The sequence below is a fragment of the Otolemur garnettii genome, unplaced genomic scaffold, assembly GCF_000181295.1.
Source record: "Otolemur garnettii isolate 467f Iridium unplaced genomic scaffold, OtoGar3 scaffold00017, whole genome shotgun sequence".
Taxonomy (NCBI): Eukaryota; Metazoa; Chordata; class Mammalia; order Primates; family Galagidae; genus Otolemur; species Otolemur garnettii.
Window position 1 is genome coordinate 29142409 of NW_003852412.1, and position 23846 is coordinate 29166254.

A 23846-nucleotide genomic window follows, 5' to 3' on the forward strand; every position below is an offset into this window, starting at 1 on the left:
GAATCTTTCTAAGAGTAGAATGTGAACGTTTTAAAACAATAACTGAGAAAATGACATGAAGGCTCTGTTGACCAGTTTGATGGAAGTGTTTCGGATTGTGTGTGAAAACCCCACACTGTACCCCAGAAGTGCATTAATGTACATAGCTACCATTCAATAAAAAAAAAAAAAATTATCTTTGGATATCACTTTTATGAGGTGGAGCAGGTAATAGTTTTATTATTGTGTCTCTGTCTGTAACTCACAAGAAGATGTGGACAAGTCTCATAATCTCTATGCACCTCAGTTTCCTCTCCAGCAAAATGAGGATGTGAACTTGTGGTCTCTGAGGTCTAAACTGCTTTCAGTTAAACTGAAGTTACTGAGTCACGTGTGTCTGTGCGTGCACACGCACATGCGCAGTAGTGCTTTAATGCGCTGACTATCGTGCCAGACACCCTGTGCACACATGTGTGCTCCATCTTCTTCAGCAGGACGTGTGTGGTGCACACTGAGAGGTGCTCACGTGCCACTGTCATGGCTCCCTGAGTTACTGAGTGTGTTGGCTGCTGATGGCACACAGCACAGTCATTTTCCAGGCTTTGCTTTCTGTTGATGGGAGCTTTCTCATCCACAGTTACACCCTTCACATGTGTAACCCACGTCTAGTTACTGGTTGGTTTAGGGCAAACGTCCTCAAACTATGGCCTGCAGGCCACATGCAGCCCGCCTAGGACATTTATCCCACCTGCCGGGTGTTTTTGCCACCTCTGCCTGTCCTGCTTTAGCAGCAGACTCGTCCGAGGGCTTGCAGTCCGACCCTCCAACGGTCTGAGGGACAGTGAATTGGCCCCCTGTTTAAAAAGTCTGAGGACCCCTGGTTTAGGGGTTAAGGTACAAAGCTGCCTTTGCCCCCAAGTGCCATCCAGGCTCCCAGGCCCTCTGCAGGGTCAGCTGTGGTCTGTGTGGTGACTGCACTGCAGGGCCCATTCCCCCTACCCAGTCCTGCACCCCTCACCCCTGAGAAGAGTTGTTCCCAGGATCACCCCCGGTCAACCTCCAGCACACCGGTTTCTGTCTCAGAGTCTGCTTCCCAGGGATGCCAGCCTACAACAACATGCATTTCTGGAAATAAGTTTGTCCTCTTTGACCTGGCATCCTTTTGAACAGTGACACACGTGATGTGGTTGTGAAGCAAAACCAGGCTAGCTGACAAATATGGAGTGCAGCGTGTACGTTTAGCCTAACAAGGAAGTGTCTGGTGGGTAGCTTGATCCAGTACCTTCCCAGCTGTAGATCCGTACATGGTGCCACCATGAATCTTGGGATGCTTCACTTGTTGAGTAAATAATTTTTACAATTTTTAATTATTATGGGCACATGATAGTTGTATATCTTGAGTAAATATTTTTTTCCTTTCAGTTTTAAATTTTTTTTAAGGAAAAGAGTGATTGAATTTGGTCTCTAAAGTTGAATGCTTTAGACTGCAGGGGTCCTCAAACTTTTTAAACAGGGGGCCAGTTCACTGTCCCTCGGAGCATTGGAGGGCCAGACTGCGGGCCCTGGGACAAGTTGGCTGCTAAGCAGGACAGGCAGCGTCAGCAAAAACACCTGGCAGGCGGGATAAATGTCCTAGGCAGGCTGCATGTGGCCTGCAGGCCATAGTTTGAGGACACCTGCTTCAGAGCTTCAGAAATTCTCTTCTGAGCTATTCCTGTATTCTTCTGTATCAATCTATATAATCTAAGATTCTAAGTACAAGTTTGATTTGTGTAGTGATTGAAAATCTGCATTAATAAGAGTGCACTTCTGGAAACTTTACAAAGGGAGTGCGTGTTGCAGCTTTGAAAATCAGGTCAAATTGAGGGTTCTGTTAAAATAAAACTATTTGGTTTGTTCAGACTTCATAAATCCATTTAAAGTGTACTACAAAAAAAGTCCCGCCCACTGTTTCCAGTGCTTTCTAGGCAAGCAAGTTGTTAAATTTGTGATCTTTTCTGCCTGCCTAGTGAGATTACTATTCAGGACATCGAGGCTGTGTGAAAGGAAGCAGACCCACCATTACTGGCTGATTGGTCTGCTGTCTATATTAGCCTTGGTAATATTCATTCACTCTTACATTCTTCTGTTTTCTAAAATAGTATTTATTCTTCCTGAGCTAATGCTTGTTTATTTAGGGACCTTTCTGTTATCATTCACACTTTTTATTCTGAGTCTAGTGCAGTGATTTCAACCGTTGGCACACTGGTGTGCTGTGAGAGGGCCTTAGGTGTGTGTGAAAACTTTTTAAGATTATTAATTAAATTATTTTCAAAGGTTCAAAGCACAGTAAGTAAATTCTTTTTTTACTCTTTTTGTTGTAAGTGTGCTGCAGAAGTTTAACTGTAGGTTAAAGTGTGCTGTGAGATAAAAAAGGCTGGAAATACTGTTCTAGTGGACAGTGGATGGACTGAATGCTCTTGAACTGTGGTTCTGGTATGAGCTTTTTGTTTGTTATTTAATGGTCAGATTGTCTACTTTCCTTTAGTTTAATTTCAAAGTTCCTTGTTTTCAAATTTATATTCTCAGAAGAACTGCCCTGCACCTGCCCGCTGTGCACCTCAGACAGAGGGAGCTGTGTCAGCACGACCGAGGGGGTGCAGCTGGCCAGAGAGCTGGGGGCCACCTACCTGGAGCTGCATAGCCTCGATGACTTCTACATAGGGAAATACTTCGGAGGGGTGGTAAGTGGTGTGGAAAGTCATTTTCAGCCTTCTATTGTTTTGTAGAGCATCACTTAGAACAGTGGTTCTCAACTTGTGGGTCGTGACCCACAGGAACTGTATTAAAGGGTCACAGCATTGGTAAGGTTGAGAACTACTGACTTAGAACTTCAGTTTTAAAAGTGTAATTAGGCTCGGCACCTATAGCTCAACCGGCTAAGGCGCCAGCCACGTACACCTAAGGTGGCGGGTTCGAATCCCCAGCCCGACCCGCCAAACAACAATGATGGCTGCAACCAAAAAATAGCCGGGCGTTGTGGCGGGCGCCTGTAGTCCCAGCTACTTGGGAGGCGGAGGCAGGAGACTCGCTTGAGCCCAGGAGTTGGAGGTTGCTGTGAGCTGTAATGCCACAGCACTCTACCCAGGGGGACAGCTTGAGGCTCTGTCTCAAAAAAAAAAAAGTGTAATTAGAGTCTTGACCTTGAGACATAAAGTGAGAGTGGTGAGTAAGAAAGGTTTAATCAGAGTAAAATTGTAATTTAATTTTTTTCTCTGAATGAAACATTTTCTATTGTCTAATATGGTAAAGTGGAACTTTTCATTTGCTGACACTGGATTGGTGCTTGTTGTTCATATCAAAAGCATGTTTACCCCCCCCCACCTGTTTTAATAGTTAGTAATCTTCATACAGCCTCAACCAGTGGGTCCTGAAAGTTTTCTTTCATTTTCATCTACTAGTTGGAAAAAAGTAGTTTTTCTTCCTCTGTGTGTGCTTTGGCAAGATTTTATACACTCTGACCCTTGTCACAGCTCCACTTCAGTCAAAGGAACTGCTCACCTGGATGGGTCCTAGTTGGTCTGCAGGGACCAGGGCTGTGGGGACCAGGGCTGCGGGGACCAGGGCTGTGCCCATCTGGGGCTGGTCCCCCTTTCAGACTTGCACCATCCAATATGGCACCACTAGCCATATCAATTCATCAAAATAAAATAAAATAAAATAAAGGCTCAGCCCATATATCTCAGTGGCTAGGGCACCAGGCACATACATTGGGGCTAATGGGTTTGAACCTAGCCTGGACCTGCCAAATAACAATGACAACTACAACAACAAAAAAATAGCCGGGTGTTGCAACAGGTGCCTATAGTCCCAGCTACTTGGGAGGCTGAACTAAGAGAATCGCTTAAGCCCAAGAGTTTGAGGTTGCTGTGAACTGTGACACCACGGCATTCTACCAAGGGCAACATAGTAAGACTCTTATCTCAAAAACATAAATAAATTAAAATAAAATGAAATAAAAATCAGTTCCTCAAGCATACTAGCTGTATTTCAGGGGCTCTAGAGCTTTATATGGCTAGTGGTAGTGTATTAGTTAGTGCAGATGATAAGGAATTTTCCCATCAGCACAGTTTTATTAGACGGTGCTATGACTATGCTTCTAAACCTGGGACACAGAGGGCCCTAACCTGTGGTCCTGGCTTCTAAACCTGGGACACACAGCTCCCTAACCTCTGGTCCTGAGTCTGTTTCTTGGGCTTCTGCAGGTCATTTTCCTGGGTTTGTCCTCCTGAAGGTGGCCCACGTTCTGGTGCACAGCCCCCAGGCCTGAGAGGTGGCCGAGGGAGATTATTCATGAAGAATGGAGGGGTGGGTGGATGTCCACCTGTGTGTGTGTTCCTTAGAGCATGGGATGGAACAGGGCAAGAAAGGAAGGGTGGTCCTGGGACAGGAGTTAGGGACCAGCTCTCCCTGTGCCAATGAACCTCAGAAGAGTCAGGGAATTTCAATATAAATCTGACCCTGCTGGGATTTTATGATGATATATTTGTCAAAGCAGGAGTATAGGGTAGCTTTTATATAACAACGTATTTTCCTGATTTGCAGCGTTTAAATACTTAGGTGTGTTGTGGGTGGACCTCCATTTGTGCTTTTGCTCCAGGCCCAGAGCTATGTAAGTGCATATAGATGAGATTTTTAATTTGTAAGGGACAGATTTCAAAGAAATTTGTTCAAGAGAAACAAGTGAAGATTCCTAGCTGATAGGAACATTTGTAAACATGGAACCAGCTCTGTTGCTGCTTTGAATTTCATTGCTATTAACTGTGGTGGGCGGGTGGTTACCCAATGAGAAAATTACTGACAACCACACAATCACAGCACTTAGCTTTCTTGATTATTCAAGACAGAAGCCTGATGTGGTGGCAGTGCCTGTAGGCCCAACTACTCAGAGACTGAAGCAGGAGGATCGCTTGAGCCCAGAGGTTTGAGTCCAGCGTGGCCAAAGCAGTGAGACCTCATCTCTAAATTATAAAAAGAAATTTAAAAAGAGAATAAACAATTCATTATTGAATGGAATGCATTGTTTACGTTTAGACATGGCCCAGTCTGTTCCACTATATTTATTTAGTTTAAGAATGTTGCTTACGGGTGTTAGCTAATGCATACATTACCTATGCGTGGTTTACACAGATGTGCTGTGGGATACAGATGGTCGTGTGTGTTAGATGTGTGATTTTGTTGGACCTCTAATTAAAATTTGATTCTTGTTTTAGTTGGAGTATTTTATGATTCAAGCCTTAAATCAGAAGACAAGTGAAAAGATGAAGAAAAGAAAAATGAGCAGCTCATTCCATGGAATTAGACCCCCTCAGTTGGAGCAGCCAGGTGCGTGCGCTTCTTAGCCCGTCCTGACACACAGTGGGCGTCCTCTGCAGACCCTTTCTCGTGGGTCTTAACGGGGGCGTTCTCAAATTTGGGCATCTCCAGGACTTACCTGATGTTCTGATTTAGTAAACCTGGGGAAGGGCCTGGAAGCTGCTTGAGTAAACTTCCCAGGTGATGCTGAAGGAGATTGGTACTTGGACCACATCCAGAGAAAAACTTTCTTAAAAGTTGAGCCTGTTGGGCGGCACCTGTGGCTCAAGGAGTAGGGTGCTAGTCCCATATACCAGAGGTGGGGGGTTCAGACTTGGCCCTGGCCAAAAATTGCAACAACAACAACAAAAAAAAAGTTGAGCCTGTTGCTTTTTTAAATTGTGTGTGTGGTGAGGAGCTGTTCTAGATTAAAGTTCAATGCAGAATAGCTGCCGGATGCAGTGTGTTAACCTTGATTGGTATTGTTTCAAAAAAACATCTAGGTGCAGCACCAGAGCTGGTGGGTTCGAATCCAGCCTGGGCCTCCCAAATAACAATGACAGCTACAGCCAAAAAATGGCTGGGCATTGTGATGGGTGCCTGTAGTCCCAGCTACTTGGGAGGCTGAGGCAAGAGAATCGCTTGAGCCCAAGAGTTTGAGGTTGCTGTGAACGGTGACGCCACAGCACTCTACCCAGGGCGACAGCTTGAGGCTCTGTCTCAAAAAAAAAAAATCTAAGTGATGTTCTTGGGACATTTGGACACAATTTTAAGATAAGAAATTAGATAAACTTATGGAATTACTGTTAATTTTCTTATGTATGGTTACAGTGTTGTGATTGAGAATGTTCTTATTTTGAGGAGATGAATGTGAAAGCATTTTAGAGCCAAAGTGTTCTGCTGGTGAAGTTTCGATGCTTCTGCGGTGTGTGTGTGTGTGCTCCTGTCCATCTGTGTAGACACAAGATAGAATGTCAACAATTGCAGAATCTAAGTGATGGACAGATGTGTGTTCATTCTATCAAGACTTCCAACTTTTTTTAATCTTTGAAAATGTTCTTATGAGACAGCTAGGGGAAAATTAAGTTGTAAAAGCTGAGCCTATTTATTTAATAAATTAAACCAGCTTTTAATCTGAATTTTTTGTATGCTTTTGTGACAGAAATAGTAGAATAGTACTCTGTCAGATCAGTTTGTTTTGGATATTATCTTTAAGAAGTAGACACTTGATAAATGCTTGTTGAATAAATATAAATAAAAATCAGGAAAATATAAATTAGAATGGACTTGGGAATTAGGGAAAATGTGAATTAAAAAAATTAGAATGGGAGGTCATTTCCAGGGTTCCCTGTCTCAATTTTCACAACTTTCTGTTAAGAGAGCTAAACACAAAATACAACCCATGAGTCCAGGACCACATGGGTTCTGTGAAGGGCCCCAGGTGGTAGAAAGGCCCTTAGAGCGGGGACTGCCTGGACACAGAGGACCCTGTTATTATCTGTGATGTAGACTGGGCTTGGCTTTAGAATAAGCACTTTCATTGCTACAGAAGTTTGAATTCCCCTGATGTAGATGCCTGCGCATTCTTTAGCCAACCCTTCACAGATATCCCTTTCCTCAGCTTATCTTTGGAAAAAAACGAGATATAGACATTTTCCAGTTAAGACCTTCTATGTGGGTCTTCTGAGCTGGTTGAAGGCTAATTTCTTTGCTGGTGATCAAGCTAGGAAATGGAAGATGACGCGCGGTTTTGGAAATTAGTCCACACTTTCTCTGTGTGTTGAGTGGAAAGAGCTGTTTTGGGGGGGCATCTTGTTTTATAAGGAGAAAAAAATTAATAGTTTTAGGATCAAAATGATAAAATTATCGAAATGGTTTCAAACAATAGAGTCCAGGAATTTCAGGCCTGACTTTGAGAAGTTGCAGAGTTACAATTGCTTTGAGCCCTTTCCCCTCCACTTCCCAGCCCAGGAGGCAAGGGACTTCAGAGGGGAGCTTGGGCTCTTCAGAACTTGCTCAGGACTTTGAATTTTTTGTATCAGGTATAAGTAAAGAATGATGATTACTAAAATATTGAAGTTCAGTATTTGGAGAAATATTTTGTTTTGTGATACACACAGGAGAAATGGCAGTTTATTGTTTTTGAGGGGTCATGAGTAGGTTTTTCATTGCTATTATAAAATGTAAAAACATAAATATATTATAAATTAGGCTAAGTTATACAAAATTGCTGCTTTTGTAGATCAGAAATGGTCAAATATTGGCAATTTCTTATGATACAACTTGATTTTTTTTTTTTTTTTTGAGATGGAGCCTCAAGCTATCCCCCTGGGTAGAGTGCCATGGCATCACAGCTCACAGCAACCTCCAACTCCTGGGCTCAAGCGAGTCTCCTGCCTCAGCCTCCCAAGTAGCTGGGACCACAGGCGCCCGCCACAATGCCTGGCTATTTTTTGGTTGCAGCCATCATTGTTGTTTTGGCAGGGCCCGGCTGGATTCGAACCCGCCACCTTAGGTGTATGTGGCTGGCACCTTAGCCGCTTGAGCCACAGGCACCGAGCCTTGATATTATTTCAAAAGTACTGTTTTGTTGTATTTAAAGAGAACACAAAATTACTGGATTTATAGAACTAAAGAGGAATTTATTATTTTCCTTTTGTTTTTCGAAACAGAGAAAATGCCTGTCTTAAAGGCAGAAGCATCGCATTACAACTCTGACTTGAATAACTTGCTGTTGGGCTGCCAGTGTGTGGACGTGGTCTTCTACAGCGCAGATCTGGCGGAGGTGGCGGAGGCCCACAAGATCCTCCTCTGCGCTGTCAGCCATGTGTTCATGCTGCTCTTCAGCGTGAAGAGCCCCAGAGACATTCAGGATGCCAGCATCATCCAGACCACCCAGGATCTCTTTGCCATAAACAGAGACGCTGCCTTTCCAGGTGCTAGCCAGGAATCTCCCGGCAACCCCCCGCTGCGCGTCGTCGTGAAGGACACCCTCTTCTGCTCCTGTCTCCTGGACATCCTTCGCTTCATTTACTCAGGTACCTGGTCACACAGCTCTGGTCACTTCCACTCTCTTAAGCTTCTGAAATGAAGTATGCCTGTGGTCTCAAGAGGACCAGTTAGCTTTACAGTTATCTTTTTCCTGCTATCCGAGGTGAAGATTATTCATGAAATAACGTTTTCTTTTTATATAGGAATTGGTCTAAACTTTGTCTTCCTTACAAATTTACTTGCCTTTTTATCTGCTAATGTTTAAAATTGTGTTAAAATACACATAATATGAAATTTACCATTTTAAGCATTTTAATTTAAATTTTAATGGTATTAAATATATTAATAATGTCTTCTGACCGTCCACTGTCCATGTCCGTAATGCTTTTCATCCTGCGGAACTGACCCTCTGTACCCATTAAATAATAACTCCCCGGCCCCCTCCAGGGCCTGACAGCCACTGTTCTACTTTCTGTCTGTATGATTTAAACTATTCTAAATGTTTCATATAAATGGAATCATATAATATTTGTCTTTTTGTTACTGGCTTATTTAGCTTAGTATAATGTCTTTAAGGTTCACCCGAGTTGTGGCATATATCCTAATTTCATTCCTTGTTAGGTCTGAGTAAAAGTGTACTGTGTGTCCCCATTCACCCATCCATGGACCCTTGGGCTGTTTCCACTGTCCTAGCTGTTGTGAATGATGTGTCAGTGAACACAGGTGTATAGATACCTCTTTTGAGATCTACTTGCTTTTAATTCCTTTGAGTATACACTGAAGTAGATTATTGGATCATGTAATAATTCCATTTTTAACTTTTTAAGAAACTACCATGATGTTTTTTCACACTGACCATACCATTTTATATTCCTACCATTAGTGCACAAGGATTCCAGTTTCTCCACATCTTCACCAACACTTATTATTTTCTGGGGTTTTGTATATTTTTATTTTTTATTTTTTAATTTTTTGAGAGAGAGTCTCACGCTATTGCCTGCTACACCCAGGCAAGAGTATAGTGATATGATTGTGGCTCACTGTAGCCTCAAACTCCTGGGTTCAAGCAATCTTCTTGCCTCAGCCTTCTAAGTAGCTGGGACTACAGACACACACTACCACGCCTGGCTAATTTTTCTTATTTTTTTGTACAGACAGTGTCTTGCTATATTAACCAGTCTGGTCTCAAACTCCTGACCTCAAGAGATCCTTTCAAACTCCTTGGCCTCCCAGAGTGTTGGGATTATAGGCGTGAGCCACTATGCTCAGTCTGTTTTCTGTTTGTTTGTTTGTTGGTTGGTTTTTTTTTTTTTTTTTTTTGGAGTAGCCACCTTAGTAGGTGTGAGGTAGAATCTAATTATAGTTTTGTTTGTTTGTTTGTTTTGGGGATATAGTCTCACTATGTCACCCTCATAGAGTGCATGGTGTCACAGGTCACAGCAACCTCAAACTCTTGGGCTCAAGCAATTCTTGCCTCAGCCTACCAAGTAGCTGGGACTACAGACACCCGCCACAACACCCGACTATTTTTTTTGTTGCAGTTATCTTTTTTTTTTTAGCTGATCCAGGCTAGGTTGAAACCTACCAGCCTAGGTGTATGTGGCTGGCACCATAACCACTGTGCTATAGGCCCCAGCCTCTAATTACAGTTTTGATTAGTATTTCCCTGATGATTAGTGGGTTGTGTTGATAATTTTCCATATGATTATTGTACTTGCATTGCTTTTAAATCTACTTGTAAAAATAATAATCTACTGTGAGCACGTTGTTAATATTTTATTTTTTTAAAAATCTGAAATATGAAACATGAATTTATGGTCCAGTTTAACTTTAAAGAAATAAAAATTTCCAGGAGTGTATGAAATCAAGTGTCTACACTTTAAAACTTAGCTATTCACTCTTTTTTTTGTCTCATAGGAAGACAAACAAAATTTAGGAAGGAATCAAGGAAAGAAATTGCATTCAGTTTAGAAACTAGAAATCAGTATCCAATGTTAGTTGAGACCGATCGAGTTTGGCTATGACTGTCTTAGATGCTACTGTTTTTCCTTACTGTGCCCTTTCTTTTTAAGATTCAGCTTATCAATTATTTTGTTTCCTGTCCTTTAAAAAAACTCAGTATATTGTTTCTAAAGAACAGAAGTTATGAGTCATTTTAGCAAATGAATCGAAGGTCTGGCATCTAAGTGTTTCAAACAGGAATGGATGTGAAGTGATTTTTAAAGTAAGCATTTAAATGTAAGTTTTCTGAGAACTCCTCTGTTCTTAAGTTTTCTTTTCCTACTTGGAATTCCGTTCTGATGAGAGATTAGGCTAAGGCCACTCCTCTCTGGAATGTATCTGGAGAAGCACTTCAAGGCTGCGTTTAGGCTTCAGATTGGAAACAGATAAGTTTACCGAGGTGTGCAAATAAAGAAAACAAGTATCATTTGATATAGGTATGAAAATTTGGGGTGGACCTTATTATTTAAATAGTTAATGTTAAAAATAAGATAATACTTTTTCATTTGGATTATAGTTGTATCATTTTATAAGTTAAAATTTAAATTATGGTTTTGAAAATTTCCATTACATCATACAGATTTATGTAGATTAAACATATCTATAGGAATAGAATGTGATGATAGGTCAGTGAATGTTAGCTAGGAAAAGACATAAATCAGACCTGGACAGCAGACACTCAACTCCTACATCTCAGTTCTGTAAAGGCTCTAGTTGGGGAGTCACCACATAAATGAGCTTTATTTTGTACTACAGATTTTAATGTTTAAACCTAGAATCTCACACTTCAGAATTTTAGACTCATTTTGAGAAATTAAAATATTTACATTAAGAGAAATAAACTTTTTTCTTTTTTTTTTTGAGACAGTGTCTCACTCTGTCACCCTGGGTAGAGGGCTGTGGTGTCATATCTCACAGCAACCTCAAACTCTCAGGCTCAAGTGATCTCTCTGCCTCACCGTCTCCTGTAGCTGGGATTACAGGTGTGTGCCACCATGCCTGACTAGATTTTTGGTTTTTGCTTTTTTTTTATTTTTAGGAGAGATAGTGTCTAACTCTTGCTCAGGCTGGTCTTGAACTCCTGACCTCAAGCAATCTACCCACCTGAGCCTGAAATAAACATTTTTAATGAAGTGTTTAAGGAATTCTGAAGGATATGTTTGACTTTTATTTTTGATGACTTTCTTGTTGAAATATATAAATTATTCAGCAAATTGCCACAGTTTCCATTGAATACTTTCAGTGGCACATGAACACTCCAAAGTCAGTGGTACCCCGTTTAGTATGGGACCAGAAAGATAGTTCGATGTCCTCTCGTGACTGAGCCTGCCTAGGCTTCTCCTACTGAGTGAGTTTTTGGAAAAAAGGGAAAAGAAAAGAAAACGTTCTCCTTGTACCCCAGCCCCTTTCCTGGGAGTCACTCACCTGAGCTCTCCTTGGACCCCGGGCCCTTTCCTCCGAGTCACTCACCTGAGCTCTCCTTAGACCCCGGGCCCTTTCCTGGGAGTCATTCACCTGTTGTAAGATTTATATGTCTTCATTTGATATTATTTAAAGAGGTCACGGGGGAATCTTACATTAATGAAGATGTACTCCTTGACAGCTGCCGTTTTCCAGAGAGTGCCAGTGGCTCCCCATGGCTGCAGCAGGCATAGAAGGTGGTGGCTGGGGATAAGGGAGCAGGTGAGGCCTGGGGAAGCATCCCTGCTGTTACTAGAAGTGGTGCTGGAGTTTGAGGAAGAAGCAGATTAGGAAGCCCATCTCCAGCAATGGTCAGAGTATAAAGCCCAGTGGGGCCCAGTGAGTGGCCTTGCTGTTGGCCCTCTGTCACTCAGACCAAAGCTTTGCACACCTTAAAGGATGTCACCCAGGCTCCTGTTAAGGTGCAGATTCTGGCTCTGTAGGCCTGGAGTGGGGCAGGAAATTCTGCTGTTCTAACAGCCTCCCAGGCGGTGCTGATGCTGTGGGCTGCCAGAAGCATCTGGAACACCTGCTTTTGGAAGAACTGGGAACTAGCTCCAGCCAGTGACTTAGAGCCCAGAATTCAACACAGAGGTTTGGCCTGGGAGAGGAGCCAATTACGAGTTTAGGGCTCATAGTCAAAAAGGGTGACTGATGTGGAGCTGTTCAGGGCAGAGTGCTTAGTGCACTATGTGTCTCTGCCTGAAGTGGGGGGAGCGATGCTTAGCAGAGAGGTGGAAACCAAGTGAGCCCAGAATGGGGATTAGTGAGCTGGTGGGCATGAAGGTATAGAGAGCTTGCTGAGCGACAGGCCCTCAACCAGTTCAGAGTACCGACTTCCTAACCTGACACTGAACTGTCCATTTCTGCTCTGATCTTTCCTTGTACGCCACGGCCAAGGCCAGAGGTGGTGTCAGGTATGAGTGGGGTTTAGGCCATTGACCTGGGGCTGCCGAGAGACCCTGATGCTGGTCGAGAAGGGACAATAACTGGTTCTGCAGGTACCTATTAATTATTGTTTAATCATTTACAGATTATAACCCATGACTCAAGCACAAGTTATCTTTTAAGTTAGGTTTTAAAAAAATATTAAAGCTGTATTTGCACAGGAAAGACAGCATTGAAAAATGCAGAAAATTTGTTACAAGAAAAAAAATCTTTCTGATTCCACCATTAAAAGAAAATGTGTAAAATCTGATGTTTTGTTTTGCCCTATAGTCTTTATGTGTAAGTTACTATTTTATTTTTTTTTAATTAATTTTTTTTTGAGACAGAGTCTCACTTTGTCACCTTGGGTAGAGTGCTGTGGCATCACAGCTGACAGCAACCTTAAACTCTTGTGTTGAAGTGATCCTCTTGTCAGCCTCTTGAGTAGTTGGAACTGCAAGTGCCTGCCACTAGGCCTGGCTAGTTTTCCAGCCTAAGCAAGAGTGAGACCCTTATCTCTACTAAATAAATTTTTTAAAAATTCAAATCCAACTAAATTTTAAACCTACATTCTTCTCAGACTCCAATACAGGGGCTAGAGTTTCTTTTTAACATTTTAAAATCTTATAAAAGAACACCAGTTTTAAGAGACAGTAAGTAATGCACCATGGCCTCCCCGGTGACATTAGAGAACCGTTGAGAAAGGAGCCCTTTGCTCACCCTCACACCACGTGGGTTGCTGAGGCAGACGCAGAGCTCCGCTCAGGATGTGAATGCTCAGAACATCTACCCTGTGCAGACACAGGCCAGAAAACCTTAATACACATGTGTCTTGTCTATTTAAAAAAAAAAGAACCAATTACAAAGACTATCTTAATTTTTTTAAAGTAACACACTTTTTATAACTTTTAGGGATTTGAAATTTTGTAGATATTGTTTCAACAGGGACATTTGGCTCTGTGAGGAGGGCTTTATTAACCTGGTTAATATTTTACACCAGCGTATGTAGTATAAGGCTCCCGTTTGTTTTCTTACTCAGATTTTTAAGTCGACCCAGTACTGGTATGTCTGTTCTGTGTTTGTTAGTTTTCTTTGGATAACACAAACACTGTGTCGTGTCTAAGAGCATACTGACTGAGCCTAAGGAAAGGAGGCCGGCAGTTTCCTGGGCTGCAGGGAGTGCCCCTTCCGTGGTGTACACTGGTAACGTCCTTGCAGTAGACAGCACATCTTATACTCACAAATTCTTGAGTCACATGACCTCAGATGGTTAGGAATCGAAATATCTGTGAGAGCCTCTGGAATTTAGTGAGTTTTTCTTGCCACAGGTGGCCCTTAGAATTTGTCATCCCTTACTGAAGTGGCACCAGAGTGGATGACCAGGGATGTAAGCTCGGCCTTCAGTGAGGGGCAGCGCTCTCGGCTCTTTCCGCAGTGCACAAACCCAGCCTCATGCCCTCAGGCATGTCATGCTCTCTAAAGTCTAATTAAGTGGTCTGAGAAGTAATGAAAATCCCAGTCACTGATGCAAGATGAGTAAGTCTGGGGATCTGTCATGTGCCGTTAAGCCTGTTAACAACAGTGTTATGGACTCCAAGTGGGCTACGAGGGAGGAACGCATGTAAAATGTTTTCAGCACACACACATGCGCATGGGAAATCCCAGCGTGAGGGTTATTGCTTTATTAGGACCCAACTCAATTAGCATTTCTCACTATAGAAACAGCCACTCCTTAGCTTGCTCTGAAGAATGAGTCTCACTGTCATTTTCAGTTATTGCTTCTTTCTGTGTCCTCAGACAGGACAGTGTGGCATGTGGGGACTCACCCACGGCCTGTGTGCTAAGATCACTTGAGGCTTCCAGATAATCTGAATGCAGGTGTTTGTTAGTTAATATAATTCTACTTATATAATTAGTGTAACTTTGACTTATATATGACATAATTTATGCACCGTTATGTGAAAAGAGAACAAAGAGACAGTATCTGGGCTCTCCCCTGCTTCTGAGAACGTAAACCATCCCAGGTCCCACACTCACTGTGCTCCATGCCTCTACCCCTGGGTTTTAGTGATGAGTGAAATTTCTAAAGCAGTGATTTTCAACCTTTTTTCTCTCACAGCACACTTGAACCTTCCACAGTACACTTAAATTATGCTGATCAAAAAATATTGTGCTTGGAATGTCTTTCAAAAATAGCTTAAATAATGATCTTAAAACTTTTCATGCACACCGGTCAAAAATTATAGCTCTAGAGGAAGAGCAGGTTAACCAGCAGCCCTCAGTATACCTGGGAGTCACACCAGTGGCTTTTAGCCCCAGAAATTCTAGTTTGCTCATTCTGGGGATCAGGGCTCCTCTTTGGTATTTTATGAAAGATCTCCAGGTAAATGCAGTGCACAGCTAGGGCTGAGGATCACTGGCACGGAGTAAATTTCCTAGCTGTGGTCCATTGGCTTCTAAGCGATTCTTTAACTGCTGACATGTTTATGCAAACTTTACCATCTGTGTGTGCATGTAAAAATTATCAGATTGTGAAAAGAGTATATGACCTCAGCGTTAAACATGTTGGTGCAGGAGGAGGAGAATGGGAAGCACAGAATTCTTCCAGACCATACTCCCGTGGGCATTTGAGACTGATGGGGCTCACAGCAAAGGCACAACACAGAGCGAGCAGAGGTGGGCAACGGCGGGAAGCCGCAGGGGCAATGGCGCCGGACAGCTGGGAAAGCCCAGCTGTGTGTATCATCCCGGTTTTGGGTTCTCTGATGTCCTTCATGTTGGTAGCTTGGATTTGGCCGTGGGGGGAGAATTATGCTAGAGAAATGGTAAAGGTGCGTGTCAGGGCTTCTCATCCACAGGACACACAGGTGAGGAGGGAAGCCAGGCGAGGAGGAGCTGCCTGGCTTAGCTGGGAGGAGTCTGGAGCCCGCACCCCTCCACCCCACCCCTACTCTGGTGTTCCCCAGAGTCAGGAAGGCGTCTGGCAGAGAGCTGAACACAGGCAGGGAAACACCAGGAAAAAATAGATGGGGAGTCTTTGCCCAGAGAGGTGAAGTGACTGGTTTAAAGCTGCACCAGTAGCCGATAGCAAAAATCTACCTTCTAAGTCTCTTAACTATAACTGCCCACACAGCACTTTTGAATTACATTTTTCTTTTTTTGAAATTTTTTTCTAGAGATAAAGTTTCGCTGTATTGCTTTCTTTTTTGAGTTATTTTATTTCATTTTTATTTTGGTGTTCTTTGGTCTTGCTGTGTTACCCAGCAGGAGGACAGTGGTGTCCTCATAGCTCATTGCAGCCTGAACTCCTGGGCTCAAGGGATCCTTGTGGCTCAGCTCCCCAAGTAGCTGGGACTATAGGTGGTTGTCAACATGCCTGGCTAGTTTTTCTGTTTTTTGTAGAAATGGGCTCATGCTCTTACTTGGGCTGGTCTCAGACTATTGGCTTCAAGCAGTCCTCCTGCCTTGGCCTCCCGGAGTGCTTGGGTCACAGGCATGTGCCACTATGCCCTGCTAAGTTTTCTATTTTTTGTAAAGATGGGGGTCTCACCATATTGCCCAGGCTGGTCTCTAACTCCTGGTCTCAGGCAGTCCCCCTGCCTCACAACCTTATAAGCCACCATGCCCAGTTTGCATTATATTTTTAGGAATTAGAGACTTTTCCATAAGCCACAAAATAGATGAGGGCAATCTCTTGGAATATGATCAGAATCCTTGATTCAGAAACTTGTGCTCAGTGAAACTCCAGCAACTTAGATTGTATCGAGTCTATAAAGGCTTTAAAATTTAAAAGTACATTTGTTGAATCTGAAGATATTATAACATGTAGCTAGTGTATTCTTATTTCAGATTCTGGAATTGGAAAGCTTCCCAGCATTGAGTAATGGGAAATTCCACAGGGAAAAGGCTGTGAGGGAGGAGGATGGATAGGAGGCTGCTGCAGGCAAAGTAAGAGGAGTGTTGGGGGGAAGGTCAGCTTTTGTTCACCACAGAATAGCAGTGCTGTAAGGCACAGAGAAAGGGGCGACAGAGTGGAAGAAAGAAGTGGCATGAGCCTAGGAGGAGGGCGCTCTGAGGGGCAGGGGTGAGCACAGGGAAGGTGGGGTGATTCTGCCCAGTGGCATGGGGTTTGTAGCTCATCAGGACCATGTAGTTCCCAGCCTCAAGTTGGTTTTGTGGAGTTGCCTTGCACACATCCCAGTCCTACCTGACCATGCACGAGACCTGAATATGTTCTGTTTCTGCTGCACACTCCTCTACCTGAGGGTAGGCACTGCTGTCCTCTCGACCCAGTGGATGACTTGGGTTTGGGATCACTTATCTTGAGCCATTTTTATTGACACTCCCTGGCCACCTGTTACATAGAGGGGTAGCTGCCGGAGGAGGAAGACTTCAGGTTTTGTGTAATAATTTAGGGGAAAGCAAATTGATTTTTCGAAAACGTGAGAGTTGTTTAAATATTTTAGTATAATTATAAGGATATAGTTTTGGTAAATAAAAATTAAAAGAAAATACTAAAAGGGGAAATGTTGATATTTTAGAAGAGAATTCTTTTTCTTACCTTTTACTTTATCAGTTAGAAAAATCCAACATGTACTAATTTGTTTACAGGTGCTTTTCAGTGGGAAGAATTGGAAGAAGATATCAGGAAGAAATTGAAAGATTCTGGGGATGTTTCAAATGTAATTGAGAAAGTTAAATGCATTTTAAAAACACCAGGAAAGGTAAACTAATTTGTTGTAATTAGTTTTCTTTGACTCTCTGAATTGTGATTGATACACTATGATGAATATAATATTGAGTCATTAGAACAAATACTATATAAATACAAATGTTTTCCTTAACTATATTTTTATCACTTAAACATTTTAAGTATAAACACATGCTGTTTATTACCATCTTAAATTTTAATATGTAAGAATTAAAACGTGTGCATCATGCCTATTAACCCATGAATGGATCAACAAAATGTGGTATATGTACACCATGGAATATTATGCAGCCATTAAAAAAGTTGAGACTTTACATCTTTTACATTTTCCTGGATGGAGCTGAAATACGTTCTTCTTAGTAAAGTATCACAAGAATGGAAAAATAAATATCCAATGTACTCCACACCAATATGAAATCAATATATAAACAATGACATGTTCCTAAGAACAGAAAACACTATGATAGTGTGGTTTGGGGGTAGAGGGAAGCAGCAGCGGGGAGGGGAGGGCTGAGGCAGGATCTCACCTAAGTGCACATTGTGAGGGTGTATAGCACACCCCCCGGGTGAGGGGCTCCTCTACAAATGGAACTTTACCCTGGAAATGAGAGCAATGTAACCTAAAATTTATACCCTCATATTAATTTGATTTAATTAAAAAATTTTTTTAAAAAGAAAATAAATACCTGAATTCACTACAATTTTTTAAAAAATCAATTAATTATATAGTGGTACCACACTAAAATAAAATGCTTACAAATTTGTTAACTGTTTATAATGTAATAAGACATCAGAAAACCCAAATTTTCTTTAAGTTTCTTAATAAAAGTAATCTGACATGGAAAAAAAAAAAGTGTGAGTCACTGCTTTAAAATGTTCATTAGTGAATTCCTGCTTCTGAAACACTCCCCTGGAGCTGCAGGAATACATGATCCGTGTCGAGAATGAGGCTGTCTCATTTTACAGCTGCCGTTAGGCTATTAGGAGGAGCGCTTTTCCACTCCTTAGAATTTAAACCTGTAGTGTTGGGGAGCAAGGCAGTTTATGCACAGGATTTTTTTTTAGGAGTTCTGAGCAATTTATTTAAATAATTGACAGTTAAGGATTCTCTCATCAAGTACAGTTTCAAAATTATAAATTAGCTTCTAAGTTATACAAATACAGACTTTGTACTTGGCCATAAATTTGTGCATATTAAAACTCCAGCAACTTGGATTGCAATGAATCTCAGAGGGCTTTATAAGTACATTTGTTACATTTTAAGACATTACAACATTTAGCTGGTGTACTCTTATTTCAAAGTCTGTGATAAACAATTGGCTGCTAGATAGAAAGGTAAGTTGGGTGGAACACCTAGCAAAATACAGGTTTATATTAAATATTTAAAAAAGATTTTCTTTAATTTTTTATACACAGACAACTTTGTCAGTTTTGCAGCCTAAGTTATTAACATTTTAAAGTTAATTTTTAAAAGCATATAAAAGTGTACTAGCTTTAAATGAAGATTTTGACCTTTAATTTAGAAAATGATCTTTTTAAAAAAATAGCAAAGCGGCACAGAATTAAGGGGACAGATCTTTCTTTTGTCTAGTGGCACACTGCAGTGGGTATGCAGAAGCTGTCCAGGTCCACAGGAGCATGGCAGGACAGCAGCTTTCTTGAAACCCAGCACAACTAAATAATCTTTTTGTAAAACTACATCCATGTGCCTGTATTAAAAAGTTAATTTAGTGACCTAGATTAGCTTACGTATGAACCAGTTAAATGTATATATCTGTATTCTCTCCAAACTTCTGCCCTCCATTTCTTTTTTTTTCAAATTCAAAGCACAAGTGCTAAGGGAATGTCTTTATACAGATTTTTGTCTCCATCCCTCCATTCCACCCTCTCTCTCCCCTTCTTTCAGTGTGTATATGGGTACATACACACATATACACATTCTTCTATAATATACATCTATACAATATTTACAATACACAAGTTCATAACCTTGATGTAACTGATAAGAGCAAAAGTGTTGGTTTTTATTCTGGCCCTGCACCTTTACTTGAGTCTAATTCTGAACATACTATTTTGAGTACTGAGAATAAAGTGAATTCTTGTTGGGGAAGTGGGAGCTGGGACTATAATTCCATGATACTGCACTAAATTCCCTCCTACCCTTTCTTTCTATACTTTCCTAGGGTAAGGAACTCACTAAGTACTACACAGGGGTGTAACACTGAATTGGAACTCAGGAAATTTCGATTAAAATTGTCAGTTTGCCACAAATTACCTCTGTGGCTTTGGAAGTCAGGGCTTCCTGTAAGATGAAGTATAAAGTGGCTGGTCTCAGAAGCCCCTGCTGACTCTCCAGTTCTGTGATGCTTTTTGACTGTTACTCCCCTCGCTATGTGACAGTCACAGGACTGCTGTCCCTAGGTCCTTCAGTGTATGGCACGGTGTGTGGCACCCGGGTCTGCAGTGGTGTCTGCAGGACTCAGATTTGTGTGGGTGTGCTGTGCCTCTGCCTTGTTTGTGGATACCGTACTGAGGTGTCCTTCCTTATGAAAAAAGGGAGGATCTTTTTTTTCTTGGCCAAAGATGTTCAAACTTCCTGTTATAAGAGTTTATCCAGAGTGCGGAGTGGATGTCATTCATTTTCCTTGCTCAAGTTGTACATCTGATTATTTCTTAGCAATGAAGCTTGTTTAGTTCCCACCTTGCTAAGCCAGAGGGTCAGAGTTCTCATCTGGGCTGAGGTTCTGAGATTGAGCAGGGGAATGAGTGAAGCCAGCAGGAATGGTTTAAATAGACAGTAGAACATCTCTAAGTGAACCACCCAAGGGACTGTAACAAACCAGTGAGCATGTGGAGGTGGTCAGTGATAGGTAAAAACTGAAAAGGAGCAGATCAGAACACTCACGACCGGGGGTAACAAAGGTGGCATTATTTTGACACTTGGATGCAAGTGGGCTAAGATCTAAAAGATGTTAAGGGGTAGGGAGGCCAGGGTTCAGGAATGCCAGCGTTGAGGGTCTGTGATAGCTGGCTGGGGGGAGGTGGTTTCTATCAAGGACCACCCAACTGTTGTTCTTATTAAAATGTCAAAGATGTCATCTCACTGTTGGGACTCCCAGAAGGCTCTACTTATTTGAATGTCAGAGGCTTGCAGTATCCGCATATTTCTCACAGGTGGGTCTACGATAGGGCCAGTGAAAGGATGTGATGAGCACAACTCTCTGAGTGGTGTCTGCCTATAGCAGAGTCTCTCAGACTGGCTTCACAGTTGAGATGGGGTCATTCTCTCTAATCTGATCATGTCTACCTGTAGCAGAGATTCTCAGACTGGCTTCACAGTTGAGATGAGGTCATTCTCTCTAATCTGATCATGTCTGCCTGTAGCAGAGACTCTCAGACCGGCTTCACAGTTGAGATGAGGTCATTCTCTCTAATCTGATCATGTCTGCCTGTAGCAGAGACTCTCAGACTGGCTTCACAGTTGAGATGGGGTCATTCTCTCTAATCTGATCATGTCTGCCTGTAGCAGAGTCCCTCAGACCGGCTTCACAGTTGAGATGAGGTCATTCTCTCTAATCTGATCATGTCTACCTGTAGCAGAGACTCTCAGACTGGCTTCACAGTTGAGATGGGGTCATTCTCTCTAATCTGAGTCGTGTCTGCCTGTAGCAGAGACTCTCAGACTGGCTTCACAGTTCAGATGGGGTCATTCTCTCTAATCTGATCATGTCTACCTGTAGCAGAGTCTCTCAGACTGGCTTCACAGTTGAGATGAGGTCATTCTCTCTAATCTGAGTCGTGTCTGCCTGTAGCAGAGTCTCTCAGACTGGCTTCACAGTTGAGATGAGGTCATTCTCTCTAATCTGATCATGTCTGCCTGTAGCAGAGTCTCTCAGACTGGCTTCACAGGTGAGATGGGGTCATTTTCTCTAATCTGATCATGTCTGCCTGTAGCAGAGTCCCTCAGACTGGCCTCACAGTTCAGATGAGGTCATTCTCTCTAATCTGAGTCGTGTCTGCCTGTAGCAGAGACTCTCAGATTGGCTTCACAGTTGAGATGGGGTCATTCTGTCTAATCTTGAGTCATATCCATGTGTAGTAGAGTCTCTCAGACTGGCTTAATAGTTTCAATGGTGTTCATTTGGCCAATCTAACAGTGAAAACCAGGAACTAGGCCTACTGTGCTGAAATGAATATGTGGTGCCTGTCTAGTCTTTGAAAATTTGGTGAACTTAAGGGGGTGATCATTGTAGGGAGTTTGCCAACTATGCAAGTTCTACCGTATTTAAAGAAAAGTCATAACTAAATCATTCCCTGTGAGAGGCTATAGTATACCACATAGGCTCTAAGCAAGATTACAGCCGGAATGAATTCTAGCTTTTAAAAGGACTTACTATTTCTTCATCTTTTGGGTAAGTCTCCCTGAAAATGTTGTACAGGCTTAGTTGATCCATTGTATGTAACGAGTAAGTAAAACAGAAAGAAGTGGGTGGCTGGTGAGGAAAGGGGGGCGGCTTTCCAGTTGTAGGACTGGGACAAGGAGCTGCTTGGAGAGACCCCAGAAGGGAGGCTAGAGTATCTAGCCAGGCTGCTCTCATTCAGGCTCTCTGCTGTGGGTATGGAGGGTATTTAGGAGTTTAAGATTGGAGATTAAGACAGAGAAGAGCCGACTCTTCGCCCTGATGTATTTTTTAGCATTCATTCCTTTAAGAGAAAATGCTGAGCTATTAAACAGTAAAATAACACCGTGTGATAAGAAGGGGATATATTTTTCTTAACTAGAAACTAAATTTCCATCTATGTGCTTTTTTTTCTTCTTTTTATTTAAAAAAAAATTGAGACAGAGTCTTACTATGTCACCCTCAGTAGAGTGCTGGGGTGTCACAGCTCACAGCAACCTCCAGCTCTTGGGTTTAAGCAATTCTCTTGCCTCAGCCTCCCAAGTAGCTGGGACTACAAGTACCCACCACAACGCCTGGCTATTTTTTGGTTGCAGTTATTTAGCTATTGTTTAGCTGTCCTGGGCTGGGTTTGAACCTGCCACCCTTGATGTATATGCTGGTCCCATAACTACTGTGCTACATGCACCAAGCCTGTGTGCTTTCTTATTGAACAAATTAGGTTGTGTGTGTCAGGCTATATTGGTAGGCATTCACATGAGGGTGTCTGTTTCCTAACAAAGACTCACAGGGATTCAGGACTCTCCAGCCTCTTACCTGTAGTTTTCACTTAGGCAGTTCATTTACTACTGTGAATGATGGAGAGAGGAGTGTTGCTCACTGATAGGCAGCAGATGTAATTCTTGAAGATAATGTTCCTTGAAAGCTATGATCAAAGATGCCATAGAATAGTAATTATTATTTCTTGAGAAATTTAGCACAATTTTCCAAATTCTCCACCCAGCCTATATATTATTAAAGCATATTAACCCACCGTCCCCCTGTATTTCCTTATAGATTAATTGCCTAAGGAATTGCAAAACCTATCAAGCCAGAAAACCTCTGTGGTTTTATAACACTTCTCTCAAGTTTTTTCTCAACAAGCCAATGCTCGCTGATGTGGTCTTCGAGATACAAGGTATGGCTCAACTTTTACAAAGTTCCTTGTTCATTTTTATTTCTTATTTTCTCTCCTCACTTTCTATTTCAGGTTTACATGTTTGAGGGAATGGCCATTCTCTATGGTAGGACGTAGATTAATACTACTTGAATTTCAAATAAATCTTCCTAAGAAATGAAGAATTTTATTAAAATTAAAAAAGAAATGTTTATTTCCCTTAGTATTTTTCCCTTACCAGAGGCTTCGCTAACTGTTAGAGAGCAGCAGGGACAGTGCATATTAACTCCCCTTGCCCTTGTATTTCCTTGTAGATTAATCACCAGAGGAGCTGCAAAACCAACAAGCCAGAAAAGGGAAGGGTGGTCCGTAACATTTCACTGTGTATTTTGTTTGTGTATTTCTTTAAGATTTTGCTTTATAATCTATCTGAAACCAATTCCCTTAAAATCAAATTGCCTCTAGCTTATTTTATTCAGCTCTCTACCTTTTAAAGAAATTTTTATTAAATCATAAACACATAGATCATGTATACATTAGTGCATTTATGGGGCACATTGTGCAAATTTCATATAGAATTAGGAGCATTTACATCACACTGGTTAATATATACCACATCTTGTTTACTTAATTATTGTGTTAAGACATTTATACTCTATACTAATAGATCCAATACGTACCCTTGCATTATGCACCATAGGTGTGTTCCCACTCTTCACCCTCCCTTGATCTGACCTCCCCCCTTCCCTCTCATCCCCCCATCCTCCTTCCTTCATCCTGGGCCACAGTTGTGATCTATTCTTCATATGAAAGTGTGAGTGATTGTAAATTGGTTTCATAATAGTACTGAGTACATGGGATATTTTATCTTCCTTTTTTTTTTTTT

General features: G+C 41.9%; 1 protein-coding gene across 3 annotated transcripts in view; it reads left to right on the plus strand.

Moving 5' to 3' along the window:
• Nucleotides 1-23846, plus strand: part of RHOBTB3 (Rho related BTB domain containing 3) — a 65529-nt gene that overhangs the window by 11277 nt on the left and 30406 nt on the right. For all 3 annotated transcript variants that reach the window (XR_002772336.1, XM_023510879.1, XM_023510880.1), the window contains exons 4-8: nt 2548-2702; nt 5232-5343; nt 7986-8351; nt 17305-17417; nt 22861-22981. Coding sequence is in view for 2 of the 3 variants with exons in the window: in XM_023510879.1 (XP_023366647.1) it covers nt 2548-2702; nt 5232-5343; nt 7986-8351; nt 17305-17417; nt 22861-22981 (867 nt within the window). In the remaining variant the exon portion in view is untranslated. The remainder of the gene's footprint in view (nt 1-2547; nt 2703-5231; nt 5344-7985; nt 8352-17304; nt 17418-22860; nt 22982-23846) is intronic.